The 21,400-nt window shown below is 38.5% G+C and overlaps 1 protein-coding gene across 1 annotated transcript in view; it reads left to right on the top strand.

Annotated features, from left to right (window-relative positions):
- The window catches only part of cacna1c (calcium voltage-gated channel subunit alpha1 C), a 414,391-nt gene that overhangs the window by 387,733 nt on the left and 5,258 nt on the right, over nucleotides 1-21,400 (top strand). Inside the window, exons 35-49 of the mRNA XM_088922581.1 lie at nucleotides 3,761-3,898; nucleotides 5,106-5,171; nucleotides 5,672-5,763; nucleotides 7,511-7,667; nucleotides 10,452-10,579; nucleotides 11,648-11,744; nucleotides 13,572-13,697; nucleotides 13,873-13,880; nucleotides 14,299-14,318; nucleotides 14,763-14,800; nucleotides 15,420-15,528; nucleotides 16,154-16,271; nucleotides 17,662-17,812; nucleotides 18,875-19,227; nucleotides 20,875-21,003. Of these exons, the coding sequence (XP_088778707.1) occupies nucleotides 3,761-3,898; nucleotides 5,106-5,171; nucleotides 5,672-5,763; nucleotides 7,511-7,667; nucleotides 10,452-10,579; nucleotides 11,648-11,744; nucleotides 13,572-13,697; nucleotides 13,873-13,880; nucleotides 14,299-14,318; nucleotides 14,763-14,800; nucleotides 15,420-15,528; nucleotides 16,154-16,271; nucleotides 17,662-17,812; nucleotides 18,875-19,227; nucleotides 20,875-21,003 (1,730 nt within the window). The remainder of the gene's footprint in view (nucleotides 1-3,760; nucleotides 3,899-5,105; nucleotides 5,172-5,671; nucleotides 5,764-7,510; nucleotides 7,668-10,451; nucleotides 10,580-11,647; nucleotides 11,745-13,571; nucleotides 13,698-13,872; nucleotides 13,881-14,298; nucleotides 14,319-14,762; nucleotides 14,801-15,419; nucleotides 15,529-16,153; nucleotides 16,272-17,661; nucleotides 17,813-18,874; nucleotides 19,228-20,874; nucleotides 21,004-21,400) is intronic.

Genomic DNA, 21,400 nt, shown 5'->3' on the forward strand with positions numbered 1-21,400 from the left:
TGGATGAACCTAAAGTCATCCTCTCATTTGTAAACTTTCTTGTTGTAAGTGTTTCAGTGCAAAAGTAATGTCTAAAATATCATCTCAAAATATAATTGATTGAATAAAGCTAATTTCCATAATGGTATTAAAGTGCAGTTCAGGTTCAGTTTTTGCAGAGGTCCAGAGGTTTTGTAGCTATGTGCAGAATTTTAAGTGTAAGTAGTTATTCTATACTAGTCATAGTGAAAAACATACAATACAGTAGAGGTTTAAAAAGAGGCTTTTGGTTGATTATAATCATATCCAAGTCTCATTGGCTTGCTTGTTAGGGACCACACGCAATTCTTATGAAGGTCCTGAAATTTACTTCATGAAGTGGGACTAGAGAACTTTGAAATTCACCCATTGTCAGGGACAACCCAGCAACAGCTTTGTCATCAGCAAGGACTGAGAGCCCAACTATGGAATGCAAACTTTGCTGGTCAAGTCAAAAACAGCACGATGGGGTTTCTGTGAGATAAGTACATGTCTAAGAAGAAGTAAAAAAAAACTATGCTGGAAATGCAAAAATATGAGTTATGAAACCATCCTTTTTTGAGCCACAGAAGTTTAGGATAACAGATGTAGTTTTGTTATTTAACAATGTGGGAGGGATTTTTACAACTTCAAAAACGCAAAAGTATAATATGACCTAATGTTGCTGGTGGATGAACAAATGAATTGTGATATTGTAGCCCAGATGAATTGCCGGGACAATGTGCGCAGAATACATTCTTCCTAGCAGCAAAACTTTATCATCACTAAGTGGTAATCTTTGCAATCTACCTCCTTAAGAAATCAATGATATGATATCCTGCTCACAACTTTGGCAGAGTTTGCACAGTAGTGTGATTTGACTGACCTGGATCTGGCTAGAATTAGAAGAGATGGGACACTGCCAAGATTTGCAGATGACAGCTCAAATATTGTAGTAACTGTGTCTGACACTAGACATATTGAAAAAATGAAAATGGGCTCTGAAGAAAATGCTACCATTTAAATGGCTGGCCTTGTGCCTTGGACAAAATAAAATACCTTGGACAAGACAATGAAATGGAAGAACATGTCAAGGAAAACTAAAGAAAAGGAAGAAGGAGTGCTCTGATTGGTTCAATAAAACGTTGTCTGGCTTATTTACCCAAATGAAGAAAAGGACATAATGTTGTTAAAAACTGGACTCATTACATGTCATTGATCAAAATATATTAATTCAAAAATCCGCAAGTGACCAAAACTTACCTAAAAGTTGGTCTATAGGGATTGACTATGGAGTTATCACTTAAAGTTGATTGTGTCCAGAGATGTCCAAAATATGAATACCTTCGTACCAACTTTAAACCAAAGGTGGGAAGATGCCAGTTGGAGTGAAAAGAAACGCTTCAAAACAATTACTATCCACACTGGATTGGATAAGATCTGATATAACAGATTTAATGAAGAGATCATTAATGCTTAGTAAGAGATGAGACCACCCTGAGTCCTGACACTACCTGAGGTCTAGAAGGCATCAAATGATCACACATCTGACAGGATCTGATCCTATTTAGCTGCGGATGTGGCTGTAAAACTACATTCCAATTCATCGCACAATTGTTCAGGTGTGTTCCTCCCCATAAAAGACAATCCAATACTGGAACATTGCATGAAGGAATGCCCGTGTAGCCCTGGTCATGTTTGGAGGAGGATTGCGATGCTGGGAAAGTAGTTTTCTTTGTCGGTGACGTAGCGCTAAATGTGGAAGGAAAACTGGTTGCAAAATGCAAGAATGTTGTCCAAGCTGCATTAAGAGACTATCCTTTCTAAAAATAGATTCTCAAACTTATCAATAATTGCACACCACACCATCATTCCTTTTCCACCAAACCAATCTTTTTCAATGACCCAGTTCTGTGCAAAAGGTTTTCCATCAACAAATGCAGATTAAACCTTGAATCATCAGAGAAAATTATATCTTCCCATCTTATTTGACCAAGGTTACCTCTGTTTATTTCCTGACATTCATGGGCAAGTTGATATTAAGCAGGTTTAGGCCATGAAATGCTATAATAAGCACCATCCATGGTCTACTGGACCTCTTTGCACTGTTCTGTCTCTGAAGAATTAATTGTGTGATTTTGCTTCAAAGGATTATCATTATGAGTTGATTCCATGTGGCCAGGTGAGCCCCAGATTTCTGCTTTAAATCAGGGAGGTAAGAACCATTGACCAGAGATAACAGCAAGTGGCCAAACTGCAATTTACTGCTGAAGAAATCACAGGAGACAGTATGGGGGACAACATTTTCAGGCAAGGCATTGCCCCTTTTGTTAAAGCCAAGGATATAGATATACTTTTCTGTATAAAAGTGCCAAATCACATTATGTTTTAACAAAGTGAGATTGACATATCCACCAGATGGTAGGATTCTTATGGGACAACTTTAGGATATATTCTGTGTGACATACATTCTTTAAAATTAAGGAAAGAAACTACAGTATATTACCCTTTAATAATAGATTATGCTAGCATACATGCAGAGACACCAGTTTTACACCATTCCAATGTACTCTGTTAAAATGTCCTGCAAATAAAGGAATGAAAGTATATAAGGTGACGTTTTAAAGTTTGCACCCACCATTTTCATTATGCTTAGTTTTTTGTGAGCAAAAGTTGTAAAGTTTGGAAAAAGTATTAATGGTAATAACTTTTGATTAGTAGACATACTCAAAAGTGGCTGGATGTCTTATTCTCATTGTTCTAAACAATTAGCCACATTGGGTGTAGCAAGCATACCATATCTAGAACCTCTAGAATGCAATTATGTGACTCAGAACGGTTGAACAACTAACTGACCTGAACCCATTGCCTTTCTTTGTATCAGCTGAAACTCACAATAAGTTATGAGACCTATTGCAATCCACCTTTTTCCCTGCTAAGGTGGTGAGTGTAGGAGTGAGAGCAGAGCACCAGAGCTGCAAGCTCACAGTAGTTTTTTGGTGTTTATAAGAACATTGTTAGTTAACAATGTCCCACTTGTCACTGAGAGTGGTAGAGAAATAAAGAAAATGAGTGCAGCATTCCCTAGCAGGCCATGAATTAGTAACAGACAGATATAACAGACACTTTATACCTCCCTACATTTATAGGAGGTAAAGTGAAAAAATAGAACTATGTGTAAGGGGGGGAAAAGGGGAAAGGTTAAAGAGCAGTCCCAGAAGTCCATCTTTGGGGACAGAACACTACAATATTGTTCAGTACGGGCCATAATATTTTTCAATAATAATTGAAACACCCAATGTATAATATGAATTATTGGCTGAAAAAAGAGCAATAGCCTTCAAGAAGTCAGAATATTAAATAATTTTAAATGACATTTGAAAGTTAATGACCTTCCTATAGGTATACATAAAACCAAAGAAACTTCAGTAGGTGACAACTAATGTTTGCAAAACTGAGTGAGGTTTGTTCCAATGTCATATGACAATAGTATGATGATTACTTTTGTGGACAGTTACAGATCAGACCTAAGAACACAACTCGGAGTGAAGAGTCAGGAAATTAGTGATATCTGCCATCATTTCCTCTGTAATACTAGAATGTTTGACTGGAAAGGTTAGTAACAGACAGTGTGAATGATTTTTTTAAAGCCACTAGGATGTCCGTGCTTGCCCAGTTCTCTCCAGGCTGTTGTGTCAGAGTGTGATCAGTGCCTTGAGGTTCTGCCTGGTAACCCGATGTATGTGTACTGTATATAAAAAAGGGGCTACAGAACACAGAAGACAATGCCAGGATCTCCATCACCTTCTTCCGGCTTTTCCGAGTGATGAGGCTTGTGAAGCTTCTGTCTCGGGGGGAGGGGATACGGACCTTGCTATGGACGTTCATCAAGTCCTTTCAGGTAAGGTACACTCGGCTCCCAGCAGGGATGGGGGCTACGAGGAACATAATGTCTCGTTAGAGGTGAACAGGCAAACACAAAATAGATCAGATACTGTGGTACACAATTGCTCAGTTGAGTTCCTCCTTTTCTGTGTTTCAGGCCTTAGCCTTTTTATATTGTTATTTTTTATATGCTTCAGTTATGCGTAATACAGTATTATGTGTATGTGTAATGCATTATATATTTGAATTGTTTTATATAATTGTTAATTTGTTATGTGTATTAGAGGTATGTGTATACAGTACTGTATATTTTTTTTAGTTTTTTAAAAACACACATAAGTAGTATTACTGCTACCGCAAAAAGGAGAATATATGCAGAACTCTAGTTGCTTGGAATTTGTACAGACTTCTGTAGGAAAATGTACACTTTTATCTGGTTCTTAATAAAAGTCAATATGCTGATTATATGACTCTCACTGAAAACAGTGTATAACTCATATCTCAAAGAAAACCTTAAACAGTTTTCTGACATAACCACTCCTATTAGCTCCAGATTGAAAGGAAGCATGAAAAATGTGTTCTCTGCAAGCACATAAATATTTCTGATCCCAAATGTACGTTGTGTGAGTTTGGTAATGCTGATGTGCAGGTCCGGAATGATACAAATTTTCAGTCTTGATGCATATTATTATTATTATTATTGTTATTAGTAGTAGTAGTAGTAGTAGTAGTAGTAGTAGTAGTATAATCCTAAGTCTGGCTGGAGGGTTGTAGTACATATCCATTTTAAATTCATACATTTAGAAGTTGCTGTTTGTTCTGTATTCAACTATTTAAGTCCAAAACATGTTTTAAATGTAGTGTTCTTATTTAGTAGTCTTTGAAATTCCTGAATGAATGATAGCATTTCTGAACTTATTAGTCTATCAGGTTCTTCAAAAGCTTAGGTGGAAGTTTAACATTTCCACAAAAATGTCTGAAAGCCTTAAACTTTAATCTTTCAGCAAAATATTTGTGCCTGCTATGCCTTAAAACAGGCTTTTAAAATTACCTCATTATGATGTTGTAGGGCTTTCTTAAAGGGTTTTAGATTGTAACTGCTTCATGTCTAAATATTCTTAGCTATGCCACCCATATGATTTTCAGTTCATCTTTTAATCACACTGGAAGTTTTTAGAAAATTTGGAAAAATGTTTCCAACTCTTTTTTTGTTGTGATTTTAGGCTTTGCCATATGTTGCCCTTCTTATAGTGATGCTGTTTTTCATCTATGCTGTGATTGGAATGCAGGTGAGTGTTGACATGGACTGTGCTTTCATGGACACCAATCAAAGAAAATTGTCAAAGCCCATTCTTAAGAAGCAAAGTTATTCCATCCCAACCCACATTACTATCAGTTAATTCTGGGGATTCTTCTTAAAGGTGAATTCAGTCAATGTGGACTAAGTATGTTGTTAAGTTTTCTTTTACTTCCATCAAAAGAACTCCAGCACATTAACATTAGCGTCCATTTTTAGACGCTAGAATTTTCTTTGGTTGGCTTGAAGGAGATTTTTAGTTTAATTATGTGAACAATGCTTCCTTACAGGCATATTACTTCCTTGAATATCCCAAAACTAACTTGGCCTTTACTTTTGCCCTTTGATGAATTAAATTAAACCTTCACCCTTAATATGTGTACCCTGTTATTAGTTTTCTTATTTTTGTTCTTTCTATATTCAGGACTGTACCTTTAGGGTAAATGAAAAAGAAAAAAACGTCTTTCATGTCTTTTAATGTGTCCTTAACAGATGTTTGGTAAGATTGCACTGAAGGACAACAGTGAAATCAACAGAAACAACAACTTTCAAACCTTCCCGCAGGCAGTGCTACTGCTCTTCAGGTAAATGAGCTGAGATGAAATTGATGTTTTCTTTTGAAAAATAAAAGTAAGATATAAAATAAGTTATAAAGATCTTTTTTATCGTAGGCCTCTGCATGCGCAGTAATCCTATAAAGCCCTCTGTAAAATACTAGATGGCATTAGTCTCCTAACTAAGTGCCTTTAGCACTTTTATACACTAGGCCTCTTTGATTTCTAGTCTAACTTTGATTATTGTGAACAAATGTGTTCTTCAGTAATAGCACATTGCATCACCCCCTTGCTAACTGAATAGAGTTGAATTCTCCCCCAGCACACCAATAATTGGGTGCATTGGTACTGGTACTTGGCAACCCACTGAAGCTAAGCAGGTATGAGCCTGGTCAGTACCTGGATGTGAGATCTCCTGGGAAACACTAAGGTTGCTGCTGGAAGAGGTGTTAGTGGGGCCAGTAGGAGGTGCTCACCCTGGGGTCCATGTGGGTCCTAATGCCCCAGTATACAGTATAGTATAGTATACAGACTCTCTGTGGTCATTAAAAATCCCAGGGCATTTCTCGTAAAGAATAGGGGTGCAACCCCGGCGTCCTGGCCAAATTTCCCATTGGCCCTTACCAATTATGGCCTCCTAATAATCCCCATCTATGAATTGGCTTCATTACTTTGTTCTCCTCCCCACTGGTGAGCATTCTGGCGCACTATGGCTGCAGTCGTATCATCCAGGTGGGGCTGCACATTGGTGGTGGTGGAGGGGAGTCCCCATTACCTGTAAAGAGCTTTGAGTGGAGTGTCCAGAAAAGCGCTATATAAGTGTAAGCAATTATTATTATTAAATTATTAGCTGCTGACACTGCTGTGAAAGCTAAGGATGGGTTTAGAGGGATGAATGTAATATGCTTTATTTAGGACTTAGCCTGTTACGGAAGATGACATACTGGATACTGGATAATGCTGGATAGGCTTTTGTTGGGTATCAGTTAACTACAGTAGCTTCAAAGAGAAAGTATCAGGGTTCTGAATAACATAGTGCTATGCTACCACTACTGCTGCCTATATTGCTACTGAAGTAATACTCCTGTCATGTTTCTTTCTATTCTGAACAGCATGCCTTGTTATTTACAATAAGTGACTTTTACTAATCCTGTTTGCATGATACTGTCTCTCATACATTGTTTTTGATACAATAAGTGAGGCATGGTCCTCTTGAGGTGCCCATCAACAATTTCCAAAAGGTCAGTTCAATAAATGTCAAGTAGGAACATCTATTTTTCTGTTCCCTGGCTTATCATCGGTCTTTAGCAAAGTGTCAGATGAAATCAGATGAAACATCACGTTTTAATTCCTAAAAGCAGTGCACAACACAAATCACTTTTGAAATCATTAAATATGGAGGAGGAGGGCGCTGCGCACTGCGGCAGTTTTTCGTGTGTTTTAGTTTATCTGTTTAAGTTTTATTTTTACTTATGGTATGTATATTGTTGTTCCTGTCATTTTTTTCTTCTTCTGTCCGTCTGTACACCAGCACTGCTGCTGTAAAATAACTTGACCTCCCCCCCGGGGATGATAAAGACACTCTGTCTCTATGGGTTTTATTATAAAATACCAGGATGTTAGCAATGGAAAGTAAAGTCACATGCACTGTATGTTACTTTGACTGCTGCAAAGATACATAGAAAAGTTCAATCTAAATAATTCCATGTCTGCTGGTACTTTGGTTTAAATTACTCTTTTACAAGTTGAGCGTCTTTTGTGATTGTGTCCATTCCAGGTGTGCGACTGGGGAAGCGTGGCAAGAAATCATGCTGGCATGTTACCCCCAGAAGAAGTGTGAAACGGGCTCTGAGACAGGAAGTGCCAGTGAGGACTGTGGCAGCATCTTTGCCGTTTTCTACTTTGTCAGCTTCTACATGCTTTGTGCCTTCTTGGTGAGTCCCACAGTCTGGCAATGTTCATTCCTTCTTTTTCTAGAGACACATCTTGATTTCTTCAATAAGTATACAGTATGTTTTATATTGACCCACTCAAGATACTTTAAACACTATAACCTCCAGGTGTTACACTCCATACCATACAGCTAAAGGTACTGTATATATAATATATGTGATTACAGTATACAAAGCATAAACTATAAGAAATTATCAATCTTGAAATTTTTAAAGGGGACACAGAATACACCACTGTGAGCAATCTGAAGCACATTTTTACTACCATTATATAGACATTATACTGTATGTGTATACAGTATATAGGAACTGTACGTTTATATACTGTATAGGATTATTTAGGTACTTTTATAGCTGATATCCTTTATAAAACATATTTAGTAACACCTTTCTTTATGAAATTCTTTCAAGGGAATGGAGTTTAGAACAGAAGTTTGGAAGGAAGGTTAGATCCTAATTTCACGCACTTCCACTCACCTACAGTATGAATACTTGTTAATTACTCTTGACTAGTGCATACTGTCTATCCTCAAGACGACTGCCTATGCAATATCTCCGCACTTACACCAGCTCTATCAAGTTGTGTAAAAGAAGATCTGAAGGGTTTCTAGTTTAACACTTTAGTTTAGCAATCCAGTATCACAGCAAGTGTGTTGCCCCACAGACGAACTCAGTCTTCGGCAAATTACTCTTGTCACTATTTCAACTGGCAATTGATGAAAACATCGAAAAACAAAAAAAAATAACATCCTTCTCATTGGCAAGCATCAGCAAGCGGTTGTTATGCTACTTCTGCATTGCTTGCACCCATAACGGCAGCACCAAGCTATTTCTCCCTGGTTACTGCACCGAACTCCAGCCTTAGTTGAAATGTGGTGTGTCCATACTCTACAGTATAATCTATCTTACGTTACTGCCTGGAGGGGGGGCTACCATTAAACCCGGAGCCTCAGAGGTTTATATTTTACTACCAGTGTTTCCTTGTCCAGTGTATCCACATGCCTTGTTTGCTACACTGTCAACCACTCTATACTTCAGTAATGCATTCCATCCTGTTTTAGAATCCAGCATCTCATAGCAATCGCTTCCATGTGCTCACCTGTTCCTGGCACTTTTTTCCCTCTCGACTGACCATCAGCTGAATCTCCCCAAATAGGAGCCACTTTATGTTCTCACTGTTGTCATCTGCTATATCTATTAAAATACCAAGACAAAACCTACAGCTCCTGGCAACAGCCCTTGCTACTGCTTCCTCCAAAAGACGCATGCTTCTTTCTCATCCCTTGTCATCAGACACCTATAACGTACCCCAGTGCATCTTGTTCCTGATTTTCAAACCAGCTCAAAGCCTATTGATTCTTGCAGACAATACTCTAGTAACCTCCTCCACTGACAAATTCCTCACACCTTCATATTATAGACATATCTTTGGTTATTTCCTGACCAAAGTTAGGAATAAGACGTCTTCCACATCTGTCATTGCAGACTTCCCATCCCATTCACTTTCACTTTGGTGGCTCCACATTTTACCAATATCCATAGCAGCCTTGTTTGCTCATTGGCCCATCTGCAGCAAGGGAACTACAGCACCTACCAGGGCTGCCCGATACCAAGCTCTGCTGCCACCCATTCACCGGCCACTACACCTTTACTCTCATGCATCACTACAGTGCTTGCTCTCTGATTTCATTATAACAATACTGACCACTTTATACAAGTAAAACTAATCAGTCAGGTCAAAGCGTGTGCTATGTTATTAGAAGCTCAATTCCATCATCAGCCTTCACGAATCTCTGTGTGCATACTATTCTCTTCATTCCCCCCAATCGGATTTCTCACCCGTCTCTCTTTTCGTTAATGAAAACCAGGGAGTTAACTAAACTGGCTTGACCACTCTGCTTCTCTGCTTCTCTGGCCACTCCTTTAGAATCACTAAGCACCTCCCAGTTTATAGCAGAATATCATTTTCAATAATCAAAATGGTAGATTGATGATCTCCAGAATTGTATGACGTGTATCTCTGAACTGGTCCAGCCAGCCCAAAGCTTGTGCGTAAAGCATGTGGGGGTCTTTTTGGTGGGCTTCGCACAGCCTGTCCTCACGCCTAAACTAGCATTCCCTCAGCTAGGCAAGTAACGCCAAAAACTCTATACATATTTTGTCATGTTCAAAAGAATCTAACTGAGCTCCTGAAATATAAATCATGGTACACTTTGAACTTTCCTTTATTATTGTGATTACTGTCTGTATTTAGTTCAACATCAGTTTTTTCAGACCTAGGGCAATTACCTTCAGTAAAAGCTGATGCGCTTCCCTTTTCCAGAAAAGACAGTAAAGCTATTGTTTGTACTGCTAAACTGGCACTAAAACCTTTATTGTGAAACTTACCCTAAGCTGAAATATTGTAACTTGGTTTACCTGCTTACGGTTTTTCTCCTGTCTTCTTTGTGTCTACACTTACATAATTCTTCCCTTTAATCTTAGCCTTGTGTTCAATTTCAAACACAAAAAAAGGAAGGAAAAATCTCTCAAAACCTAGCTCTTCTGGTTCCTATACCAATGTACTACCCAAAATACCTGCATAGAAAAGGAAATTTCATTCTATTAAGTTATGATGTAAGATTATGTTCTTATTTCCTTCTAATAGGTTGAAATAAGATGAAAATAAGATGAAAAGGTGTTTCGTATGCCATATAAAATAATTACAGGACTCATTTTAGAAAGTTGTGCAAACTAGAATATGTTGAATACTCTTTCCCTCCACAGATCATTAACCTCTTTGTTGCGGTTATCATGGACAATTTTGACTACCTGACCAGAGACTGGTCCATCCTGGGACCACACCACCTCGATGAGTTCAAGAGAATCTGGGCTGAATACGACCCTGAAGCCAAGTCAGTAACTGCCTTCAAAATACATTCTTTTATATTTCGTAGTATATTTGTCTCCAGTGGGTTTTTAGCTATTTCTGAATGGAGAACACCTTTACCAGACATTAATTGCAAATCATAATCTTAAAATATCATAAAAGATGTAATAAATGACCAACTATTAATCAGAATGTGAAGTCCATAAACGTGCCATTTTCAAAGTCAGTTTGTCCATTACAAAGTGAAAAAGAGTGACAAGTGACAAGTTTTCCATTTCCTCCTGGGGACACCCTAGGTACCTTGTTTGAAAACATGTATTCCACTCACCTGGTGACTGGGATATTAATTTGTTTTCCTCAGTTGACTCAAAGTGGGGATTTGTTCCATTCTTCTCCCATGAACACGGGGATATCTGTCTGTGAAAATGATTCACCCAATTCAGTACTGCTGAAAAACTTGTAAAGGTCATTTCAGAATCTGTCCTCCCCTGTTATTAGGGGAGACCCTGATTACTCTTCAACAATCTCTGAAATATTTACACCAGCCATTCATTCAGTGCCAGTACATGACTTCAGAATACATACGTCTTTCTCTGTAAGGTTCCTCAGTTAGGTAGTTGAGTTTAAGCTAGTTGGAAGCATGAAACACAAGGCGCTAGAAATATTTAAATAATCCACATAACATAAATAATTACTATTATTAGACACATAAAGAGTCCATTCAACTAATTGTGTGACAGGACAAGGTAATCGTGTGTATTGGATCTAATTTCTAAAGATTTGCTGTAGGAAGAACAGACAAAGGGGGTGAATACTAAGCAATCGACATATTTTAGTTTTTGAAGTTTTGTTTTACATCATTGCAATGGGATGAATGCTTTTACAAGGAATCATCAGAGAAAAAAGTATCTAAACTGCCTTATATTCACATGGTACATAAAAAAAATTCTGAATAACAAAAGATGCAGTATCATTTAAAATTAACCTTTATGGTTAATGTAGACAGGAGGAGGAATGATGTCCGCACTTTTGTCTAGCAGTGACGCCTTACGTGATTACAGTAGCTGAGATCTTGCTGTGCTGTCTTTTGCAGGGGAAGGATAAAGCACTTAGATGTGGTGACTCTACTACGCAGAATACAGCCCCCTTTGGGATTCGGAAAGCTCTGTCCTCATCGTGTGGCCTGCAAGGTAACACTCAAGATCCAGGGTCTCCTCTTGTCCTTAGGTGGAAAAAGAAGGTTACATTTCCAAATAGCAGTTAATTTGTTCTGGGCTTGATCCCCTGTTCACAGTTCTGATATTTGAGTAAAAGAGCCAAATGTCTTAAAGAAAAAGTAGAGAGATTTCAAATGATATACTGTATATACTGGAAGCTATATGTTCCTCTGGCAATTTACCTGTTTAAGTACTTGACCTGTATTTTTATTTTCACACATTTTATCATATTTTTAAAAATATCTTTCCTGATGCAATGCTATAAAACGGCTCCTGCTCTGCCATGATGCCAGAGGTGACAGACTCTTCTGTGACTTTTTCCTCTGTGAGTCAAATGGTACAACAGTGCAGTGAGACTCTTCAAAGAAGACACGCTGAGTTAATGGATCTTCCTATTATTTTCTGTTGAAAAACATCTCAACATCTTGGATATCTATTAAAAATCCTGTAAAAACATGTTAATTGCAAGACAGTATTATCTGCCTTTGGCTGTACTTTCAACCTGCCTGTTGTTTCGATATCAGTGATGTGTCTTCCAAAATCTAGAACTTGACAGTGCATTTTTGCAGCTAAGTGTTCACTGTATTGAGTATGGGGCATCATATTCAGCATGTGCTGAGATTTACTCCACGGCGTGCATTATTGATCTTATTGTTGACATCTAGAATTTCAGTTTATAAAATAATCCAGGAAAAAAGAACAAATCATGTAGGCATTTGTCAGTAATAGTTACTGAGCATGACAGCCTTTCTAGTGCATACTTATCACTGATTAAACCCTTTCCTCCAGTATAAGTAACTACCTTATGGCTAGCAGTGGTTTGGTGTCTGACCTTCTAACTAGAAGGTTTTAGATTCAAATGCCAGATAAGATGCTTCTTGGTACGTTCTCCTTATGTTCTTGTGGACTTTCTCCCACAGTCCAAAGACATACAGGTAGCTTAACTTGCTTTTTTGTTTTTTTATGTCTCTGTGGGGCTGGCATTACATCCAGGGTGTATCCTACAGTAGCTTGCCCGTTGCTTGCCAGGAGAGGCTTTGCAGTTAGAGCAGTTGGAAAAATTGATGGATGAATTTGCAACATGTTTCAAGTGTGGGAGGGGGGGTATTCAGAGTTCCCTTTAAATTAGTCTGTGTGTCACTTAATGATCTACCAATGTAACAGTCAAGCATGCTATGACCTTTGTATGCAAGAAGAGGGAAGATATTTTAAAAATAGAGGGATGTTAACTTGTTACTATAAAGTATTGCTGTATTATTTAGAGTGTTCTTATATATTTACTTCATATTTGTTTATTTAAACATCAGTGCATGGGCAAACATATTGCAATATTTTGCATAATCTTTATAAGCATCCAGAGAACCTGACCTGGCTGTCAATCCAGCTGTTCTTTACTTTAAAAACTGAATAGTAAATACAGTAATTGATTTTACTATTTACTGTTTGATTTCACTAGTAATATGTATTTTTATGTTTGTTTTTGCTATATTTTAAATTTCTGCAGTCACAAAATGTGTTCAAATGAGGAATAAACACAAGCAATGTGACTATATTTAGGGTAGCCAAAATTAAGTTACTCTGTAAGCTTTTTTTATACAGTAGTTACAGTAAATACAGTATGTGCTATATATTTATTTGAGTATGGGCCCTCATTATGGCTGAATCAAAAGGCTTGGACATTCTAACTGTGAAAGTGTTAGTAGAGAATGTCTCAAATTACTAAAGCACTGGTAACTAAGGACCATTCATGACTGATTACATTTTCCCAGTCAATGGTTAAATGATCTTCTCTCTCTACAGCGACTGGTATCCATGAACATGCCTCTCAACAGTGATGGCACAGTCATGTTTAATGCCACTCTCTTTGCTTTGGTGAGAACTGCCTTGCGGATCAAGACTGAAGGTAAAAGGAATTCCTTTTTCTCTGTTAGTGATGGTGTTTCAGGCTGCAGAGTGGTGCAGTGATTAGCATTGCTGCCGTGCAGCTCTGGGACCCTGCGTTAAATTACTAGGGTGCTATCTACTGTATGTAGAGTTTGTAAGATCCCTGTCACGGATGTCGGAACGGACGAACCATGGAGAGGCACGAGAGCGGAAAAAGACCCATATGTGTAGCGGCGGAATGGGGGGTTAGCCCGGGCTCAGCAGTTCGGGAGTCGTATAGAAACCAATGCCCTCAGGCAGCAGATATGGGGCGACCTGGTGCTAGGTGGGTCTCAGAACATCCGAACGTCAAGCTGAGCACAGGAGAATAAGTGACCCGGAAATATATAGCCCCAGAGAGAGAGACACCGGAAGGAGAGGAAAGCACGGGAAACTAGGGACAGGACAGAGTAGGAGCGCCCTCTGGCTGCAGAGGGTGTGACAATCTCCTTGTTTGCATGAGTTTGTCCAGAACATGCTGGTAGGTGAACTGGTTTAAGATTGGTCCTGGTGGGGGGATGTGCATGTTCATGTCTGTGTGCGCCTTGCAATGAATTGAGATCCCATACAGGGTGTATCCCTCCTTACATCCATCGCTTGTCAGGTTCGCCTCAGGCTCCACCCGTGACCCTGTACTGAATAAAGTTTTAGTTTTAAAATGGAATGATGGATGTTGCCAAAGTAAGGGCTTATAGGATTCTATAAGCTGTTCTCAAAGACACCCTATGGTGTTATCCTCTAAGAACAGAACAGCTCAAAGAACAAAGTTGTACTCAAAGACGGTTTTCCGAACTCATACATCAGAAAGACTACAGAAACCAAAATTGTCCTGCAGCTAGGATCACACCTTCCCCCTTCTCTTAATGACAGACTACTTTTCTTCTAAATTTTCACTATTCATTGCAGGTTTAATTTCACACCTCTCTACACCTATTCTGACTTCACACCTCTTGATTGGCCTCTCTTTCTGTCCCTTGCTCCCGCCTCTTGCTCCTCCTCTCTCCCAGCCTTTGTTCTCCCGCTACATTACCTTTGCTAACTGCCCTGTCTTTCTCACACCTGAAGAAGACCCAACGGCCGAAACGTTGTATTTTCTTTCTTCTTTTTTTCAGCATGGAATAAACCTATTACTTGTCCCTTTGCAGCCTACGCATGCTGACGCAGCTACCCACCTGAACTTATAGGATTCTGTTTAGTTGCTAAATTGAAACCCCTCCCATCCTACAGGAAGTGTGTTTTTATTTTATTAAAAAATAACAATGATAAAATATATAATTGATGATGATCTGTCGTGAACAGCACTACAGTATATAAAATAAAGATGATTACAACAGTAACAAAGGTTGGACAATGCCTCTTCACCCATACAGACAAATTTAGAAATATTCTCCAATGTTATTTCTCACCAATAAAAAAATCATGAAGAAATAATCTTAAAGATACTAATACAAAAATAAAGATACTATTTGAAATTTCTTACATTTTGACAATGTAACGTGACAGCAATTTGTTTCTCTACATCAGTGTTCCTCCATAGTTTAACAGAGTACTGTATGCCTTAATTTTCCATGTGACTTTTTCAAGGTAGATCATACTATCCCATATTACCCATATCCTGATGTGTCTGAAAGCTAGATTTCAATAGAGAAAATGTCCTTATCATAGTTTTTTTTAGTAGCCCTGGGACCCTGGGTTGCCTTTTGATATTTATATTGCTTTTTCTGATTCACAGGCAACCTGGAGCAGGCAAACGAAGAGCTCAGGGCAATTGTGAAGAAAATTTGGAAAAGAACCAGCATGAAGCTCCTGGATCAAGTTGTGCCACCAGCAGGAGGTCAGCCCTGGAAACCCGCAGTACAGTGTCCTGTCTGAGCTCCAGTGTCCTAAAATAATGGTGTTCATTATTTTAGATCATCACTGGGCTTTGTAAAAGCCATGTGAACATTTATTTCATGATTCATCTTCTGTCAGACCTCTTAAAAACCAGTTAGTTGTGAATTACACAACTTAAAAATTGAACTGAAGAGATTTATGGTTTTAGATTTGGATCTATACGTTTGTGTTTTATATAACATTGTGGGGAAATACGTAGGTGCAAATGCATTAATAACAAACCTTCGTTTTCATGACTCTTTCATTATCACCCTAAAGATCTTGGCCAAGGAAAATAAAGGATCACTTCACACTGTGGTATCACAGTAATCACAGTTAATCATAGTTACTAGTGCTTACCATTACATACTGCAGAACATCATAGAGTAATCACAGTTACTGCAATGTATTCATGATACACTGTGACATCTAAGGAGTGCAGACATAGATCAACTGAGCTGTAAAGAGTCATTTTTTTCCAACTTGAGTTTTTGACCCTGCAGTGTCTGTCAGCACTGAATTATACCAACTGATTTTGAATGAATTATCATGTACAGTAATGTAATAATGTTTGTCTTGTCCTGTAGATGATGAGGTCACTGTGGGGAAGTTCTATGCCACCTTCCTCATACAGGAGTACTTCAGAAAGTTCAAGAAGCGCAAGGAGCAGGGGCTGGTCGGGAAACCTTCCCAGAAGACTGCTTTGTCGTTGCAGGTATCCCAGATGCACACATTGATGTTTATGCTGAATTTTTCATATTGGTTTAAAAGGCAGGTCTTGCACTTCTGAAGTTAGGAGGTTAATAAGTGAAAAATAATACTGTACATATTTAGATGAACTTCAAGACTGGGAGACCACCTGGCATGGTAGATAACAAGTGCTGGGCTTTGCAGGTAGCAAAAACTAGCAATGAATACCACTGTGGTAGAAAAGGCTGCGTATGATCATTTGCATTTTCAAAATAATGTGGGGAAACTATACAGCAAACAAAATGCAAGAATTGATATACTGTACAGTAAGCAAAGAATTTAAATCAGGGCATGCTATGATAAACTTGTGTAATGCACTAGGAAGGCCTCATTTAGAATATTGCATACAATTTTGGAACAAGGTTTAGAAAAATAAAATGTAATAAAAACGTGTTGGTAAGAACTATTACTAAGAGATGTATCTAATAGTAGAGTTTGCCAATGTGGGATCCCAGTTTGGAAAGACTGTAATCTGTAACTCACTGCCTGCTGTTTAGTCACTCTTGGTCTACAGCTGTAAGCTCTTATACTCTATAACTGTCCTTTGACGCATGTCTTTTTAAGACAGTCATTGATGACGTGGTGGTAAGGGGGGAATTTCCAGGCCAATTTCAGACTCATTGATTGTTCAGCAATCTGGCCTCACCTTAGTGAGTTCTGTTATATAGTTTAATTCCTCTTGTGAGCTGCTTATTTGAACTCCACTGTCAGATCACCTTTCAACAGATATACAGTACTGCCCCAAGGTAGCCAGGATCCATAATATGTGGAACATTTTATATTATAGATCAAACTCACTGCTGTTCAAGCAGTTCAGGTAACATGCCTGTTTTATCTTTGCATTATTCACATCCTGGAAAGATGTAAATTTCTTAAGTATTAATTCTGCCTCCTTCAATTCCTTTATCAGAAAATGTTTCTTTGGTACAGGCACGTGTCTCCAAAGCTGCAGTCTGTCAGAAATCAGCTTCTGTAGAAACGGCTGCTACGTATGCTTCCACTGCATTTTGATTTGGCAGCTCTGAGTGGCATCATGTAGGAAGCACGGCAGACATCTGCTGTACAGGCTGTTAACATCTTGAAGCTAGTCAGAGTGCTGCAATATGTTTTATAATGTGCCTAGCCTTAAATAATAAAATGAAAAACCACAGACAATATGTAATACTGACATAATATATCATAAAAATAAGCCAGTGAAGTAAAGGGCAAAATTTTTCAAGCCTTTGGCATACATTTTTCTTTAAACTATGTTGTTTTGAATTGTTCAGGCCACAAGCATTTTCTGCCTCCTCATACCCCAGCCCTGCTTCCCTCAGTTGACCTCTGTCACTTCATCTGAGCTCAGGGAGTGTGTGTTACAGGCGGGCCTGCGCACTCTTCACGACATTGGGCCAGAGATTCGGAGGGCCATATCAGGGGACCTCACTGTGGAGGAGGAGCTGGAGAAAGCCATGAAGGAAACTGCCTCTGCTGCTTCAGAGGATGACATCTTCAGGGTAAGGATTATGGTTTGCTCCTTTAAGATGCTCAAAAGGTAATTCAGTCACCATTTTACATTTCTGTTGCTAATGACTGGTACGTTTCTGGGGAGATGCCCACTTCTGCAAAGAACTGTTAGACACCACTTACAAAAAGTATCCTGAGACAGTTCTAATCATGTGATTTCTCAGCGTGTGGTACAGCAGCATTTTTCTGCTGACCTTTACTAGACATACTGTAGAGCAGGGAGTTGTGACAACACATGGGCTGCCAAGGAACAAGTTAAAGTCAATTCCACACTGAAAAGTAAAAAGAAAAAGCAGGGTATAAAACTAACATGTTCTGTGATTTACCTTTGTACTTTCTTTTCACCATTGACCTCTACCTTTTCTTTTACATGACATGTTCATCAAACATATAAATGACTCTCCTTACATATTGCACTGTAAGAAAATGAGAGCTGTCCTGTGTTTGCAGGTGTGAGCAGTTATGAGTAAATAAATCAATAAATAAAGTCAGTACATTATTTTCTTGTATTATTTTTCTTGTGGTTGCTGGATAGGTAATTAACATGATTAAAGTGCACACAAATCTTATTTGTTCCACATTGTCAATTACTGGTCCTGAAACCAACGAGTAGCTTGAAATTACAGTAAATGTAGAAAGACATGTCAATTAGCAAGTCTGACAGGTTTCTCCTTGTTGTCGGTTTAAAATGTACTAAATAGGGATTTTAAAAAAATAGCATGTGTTTATTCTCACAGGTCTATCTGACACTGCTGCCAAAATAATGTTCTTTTTATGGATACATTTTAGGAATGTTCTTTGAGTGCATGTGTTTGGCATCTCCAAAGCAAATCTTCAAAATATGACTTAATTTTTTGTCATAGTATTATACAAATCTTCTCTTATACACAAATATTTCTGTTTTTTATGTCTAGAATGTTAAAATTCATTATTCTACATTTTGAGATGGGCACATCACTTTATTTTTCTTTTCTTGTTTGAAAGCAGATAACATTAATGGATATGTTGGTCAATTTGACAAAATCTCTAGTGCAACCATTTTTCCTCAACAGAGAGCTGGTGGTTTGTTTGGCAATCACGTCAACTACTACCAAAGTGATGGACGGAACACGTTCCCACAGTCCTTCACTACCCAGCGTCCTTTGCACATTAACAAAGCAGGGAACAGCTCTGGGGACATGGAGTCTCCCTCTCACGAGAAGCTGGTGGACTCCACTTTCACACCCAGCAGCTACTCTTCATCAGGCTCCAACGCCAACATCAACAACGCCAACAACACTGCCATAGGCCGCTTCCCCAGTCCAGCCACCTACCCAAGCACTATCAGTACAGTGGATGGCCAGAGAAATCCACTCACCCCCAGTCTTCTCCCCCGGGCAGCCGCCTGGCAGCTCAGTGCCAAGAGGTAATTGACACACCTGCATTTTTTATTCTGTGCTGAGGTCAAGTTCCTGTTGTTAACACTTTGTCCAATTCTCTTTTTTTTAAAAAAATCCCAGAAATATACTGTAAACTATATCGATCTCTGAATTATTCTTCATCTTCTTATCATCTTATCATCATTTCATTGTTATTATTAGCTACTAGTATATTGAAATTGAATTCCAAAATAAGTAAAACAACAATAAAAAACTAACAGAAAGGATGTTAAGGTCATTCCTATAATAATATGTGGAACGAGGTGTAGTCTAACGGACTGTAAAAATATACTGTAGGTACGACTGAAATATTGAAACATTAAGTAAAAATCTTAGATGCGTTTAGTAGCTACTCTGTCTAAATAAAACTAGACCAGGATTCCATTTTATCTTATCAATTGCAATATGATAATAAAATATAATAAAACCATATGAATAAATAATATAATCATAATGACCAATCATTCACCATTCAAATCTTCATTATCTTCAATAATGGAGATTATATAGCTAATCTATATTTTTTTCTTTCTTCTCCATTTGTTACGCCTTTGACTTTATTCTTAACAAACTCTCTTCTGTTTTATTCTCTAATTGTTTCTGCAACCAGGACGCGTTATTATGAGACCCTCATGCGGTACGTTTCTCTCACACAGCGGTGACATTCTCAATCACGGCATGCTAAGATTAAGGCGTAGCACATATACAATACATCCGCTCAGCAAGTTTCTTAAACAATCAGGTCTCCATTCAGAGGACAGGTCTGAAAAAGATTGGTCTATGATCTCCACCATATCATCAGCTTACTAAGACCAGGACACCCTTTTGTGGCTATGCACAATTTGCATAGTTCAGCTGAGTTTGCATGGTTTCATTTGTAGTTGGACAAAATATCCTTGTGGCTTTCCAATTTCCTTAGCTTTAGGGAGTTCGTTTTTGGGGCTTCTTCAGCCTCAGCCAACACATCCTGTGTTCTGCTATGTTGTATTCTACTATTCCTGAAGTACTATGCAAGCTCTCAGCATGGATAGAACTGGGTTACACGTTGTCTTAATGTCTCTGAGCTCACCAAGGGTTGTTGCCAAATTGTTAGCAGCTGGAAGTTCCAAATCAGAGATACTGCATGAAATGAAGGAAAGCTCTACTGTCTATTAAGTTTATCCTTTAACATTAACAATAACACCTCTGAGTGTGAAGCCTGGATTGCACATTTTTAATAAGTCATTCCTCAAGCACTGCTTCTGATATGATAACACGGTGGCGCAGTGACTAACATTGCTGCTTTGCTGCATTTGGGCTCTGGGTCCAGTTCTGGACTTGAGGTGTTATCTGTGTGGAGTTTGTATATTCTCCCTGTGTTTGCATACTGTAGGTTAATTGCTTTCTGACAAAATAGGCCTTAGGTGTCAGTGTGTGCATGTTTGTGTTTGTGTCTGTATGTGCCCTCGATGGTTTGGTGCTCCACCCAGAGTGTATCGCCCGCCTTGTGCCTTGTTCCAGCTCCACTGTGTTGGATAACGTGTTTAAAAAACAGATGGTTATTTCTGATATTGTGCACTACTATTTAGGAATGTGCTCAATTATAAATAAGTTAGGTCATTCCTCAACATACTAACATGATATTTGTCTCCCAGGTCTGACTCCGGAGATAGCCGCCTGCCCATTATTCGTCGAGAGGAGGCGTCGCCAGATGAGACATATGATGAGAATTTCACCGACGAGCAGGAGTACTGCAGTGAACAGAGCATGCTCTCCTCTGAAATGTACTGTTCTGTCATGTACTTTATGCCTTTTCAGTCCAGTTTGATATGAATATTGTGTTTTAATATTCATGTTTCTAATGCACAGCAGGGAATCAATATGTTTAAACTTTGTACCGTATGTTCTTGAAGTGGACTATGGGATCTAAGACTGTAGGAATGATATACTTTATTTCTAAATCAGGGTTTAACTGAAAACATTATTGAGAAGGATTTCAATAGAAGACCAATGATTGTAAGCCCCCAGGTTTGGAAAATCCAAAATGCTTAAAGAGATACTTGTTTCCTTGTTTTGATTTTTACATTAAACAAGTTGTTGCACAGGCAAACAGATGAATGTGCTCTAATTAAAGTACTGGTCAAGGTGCAAATTGAGTAGCAATGCTGTTTATGGCTTTTA

The sequence above is a fragment of the Atractosteus spatula genome, chromosome 8 (genome assembly GCF_055471065.1).
Source record: "Atractosteus spatula isolate fAtrSpa1 chromosome 8, fAtrSpa1.hap1, whole genome shotgun sequence".
NCBI lineage: Eukaryota > Metazoa > Chordata > Actinopteri > Semionotiformes > Lepisosteidae > Atractosteus > Atractosteus spatula.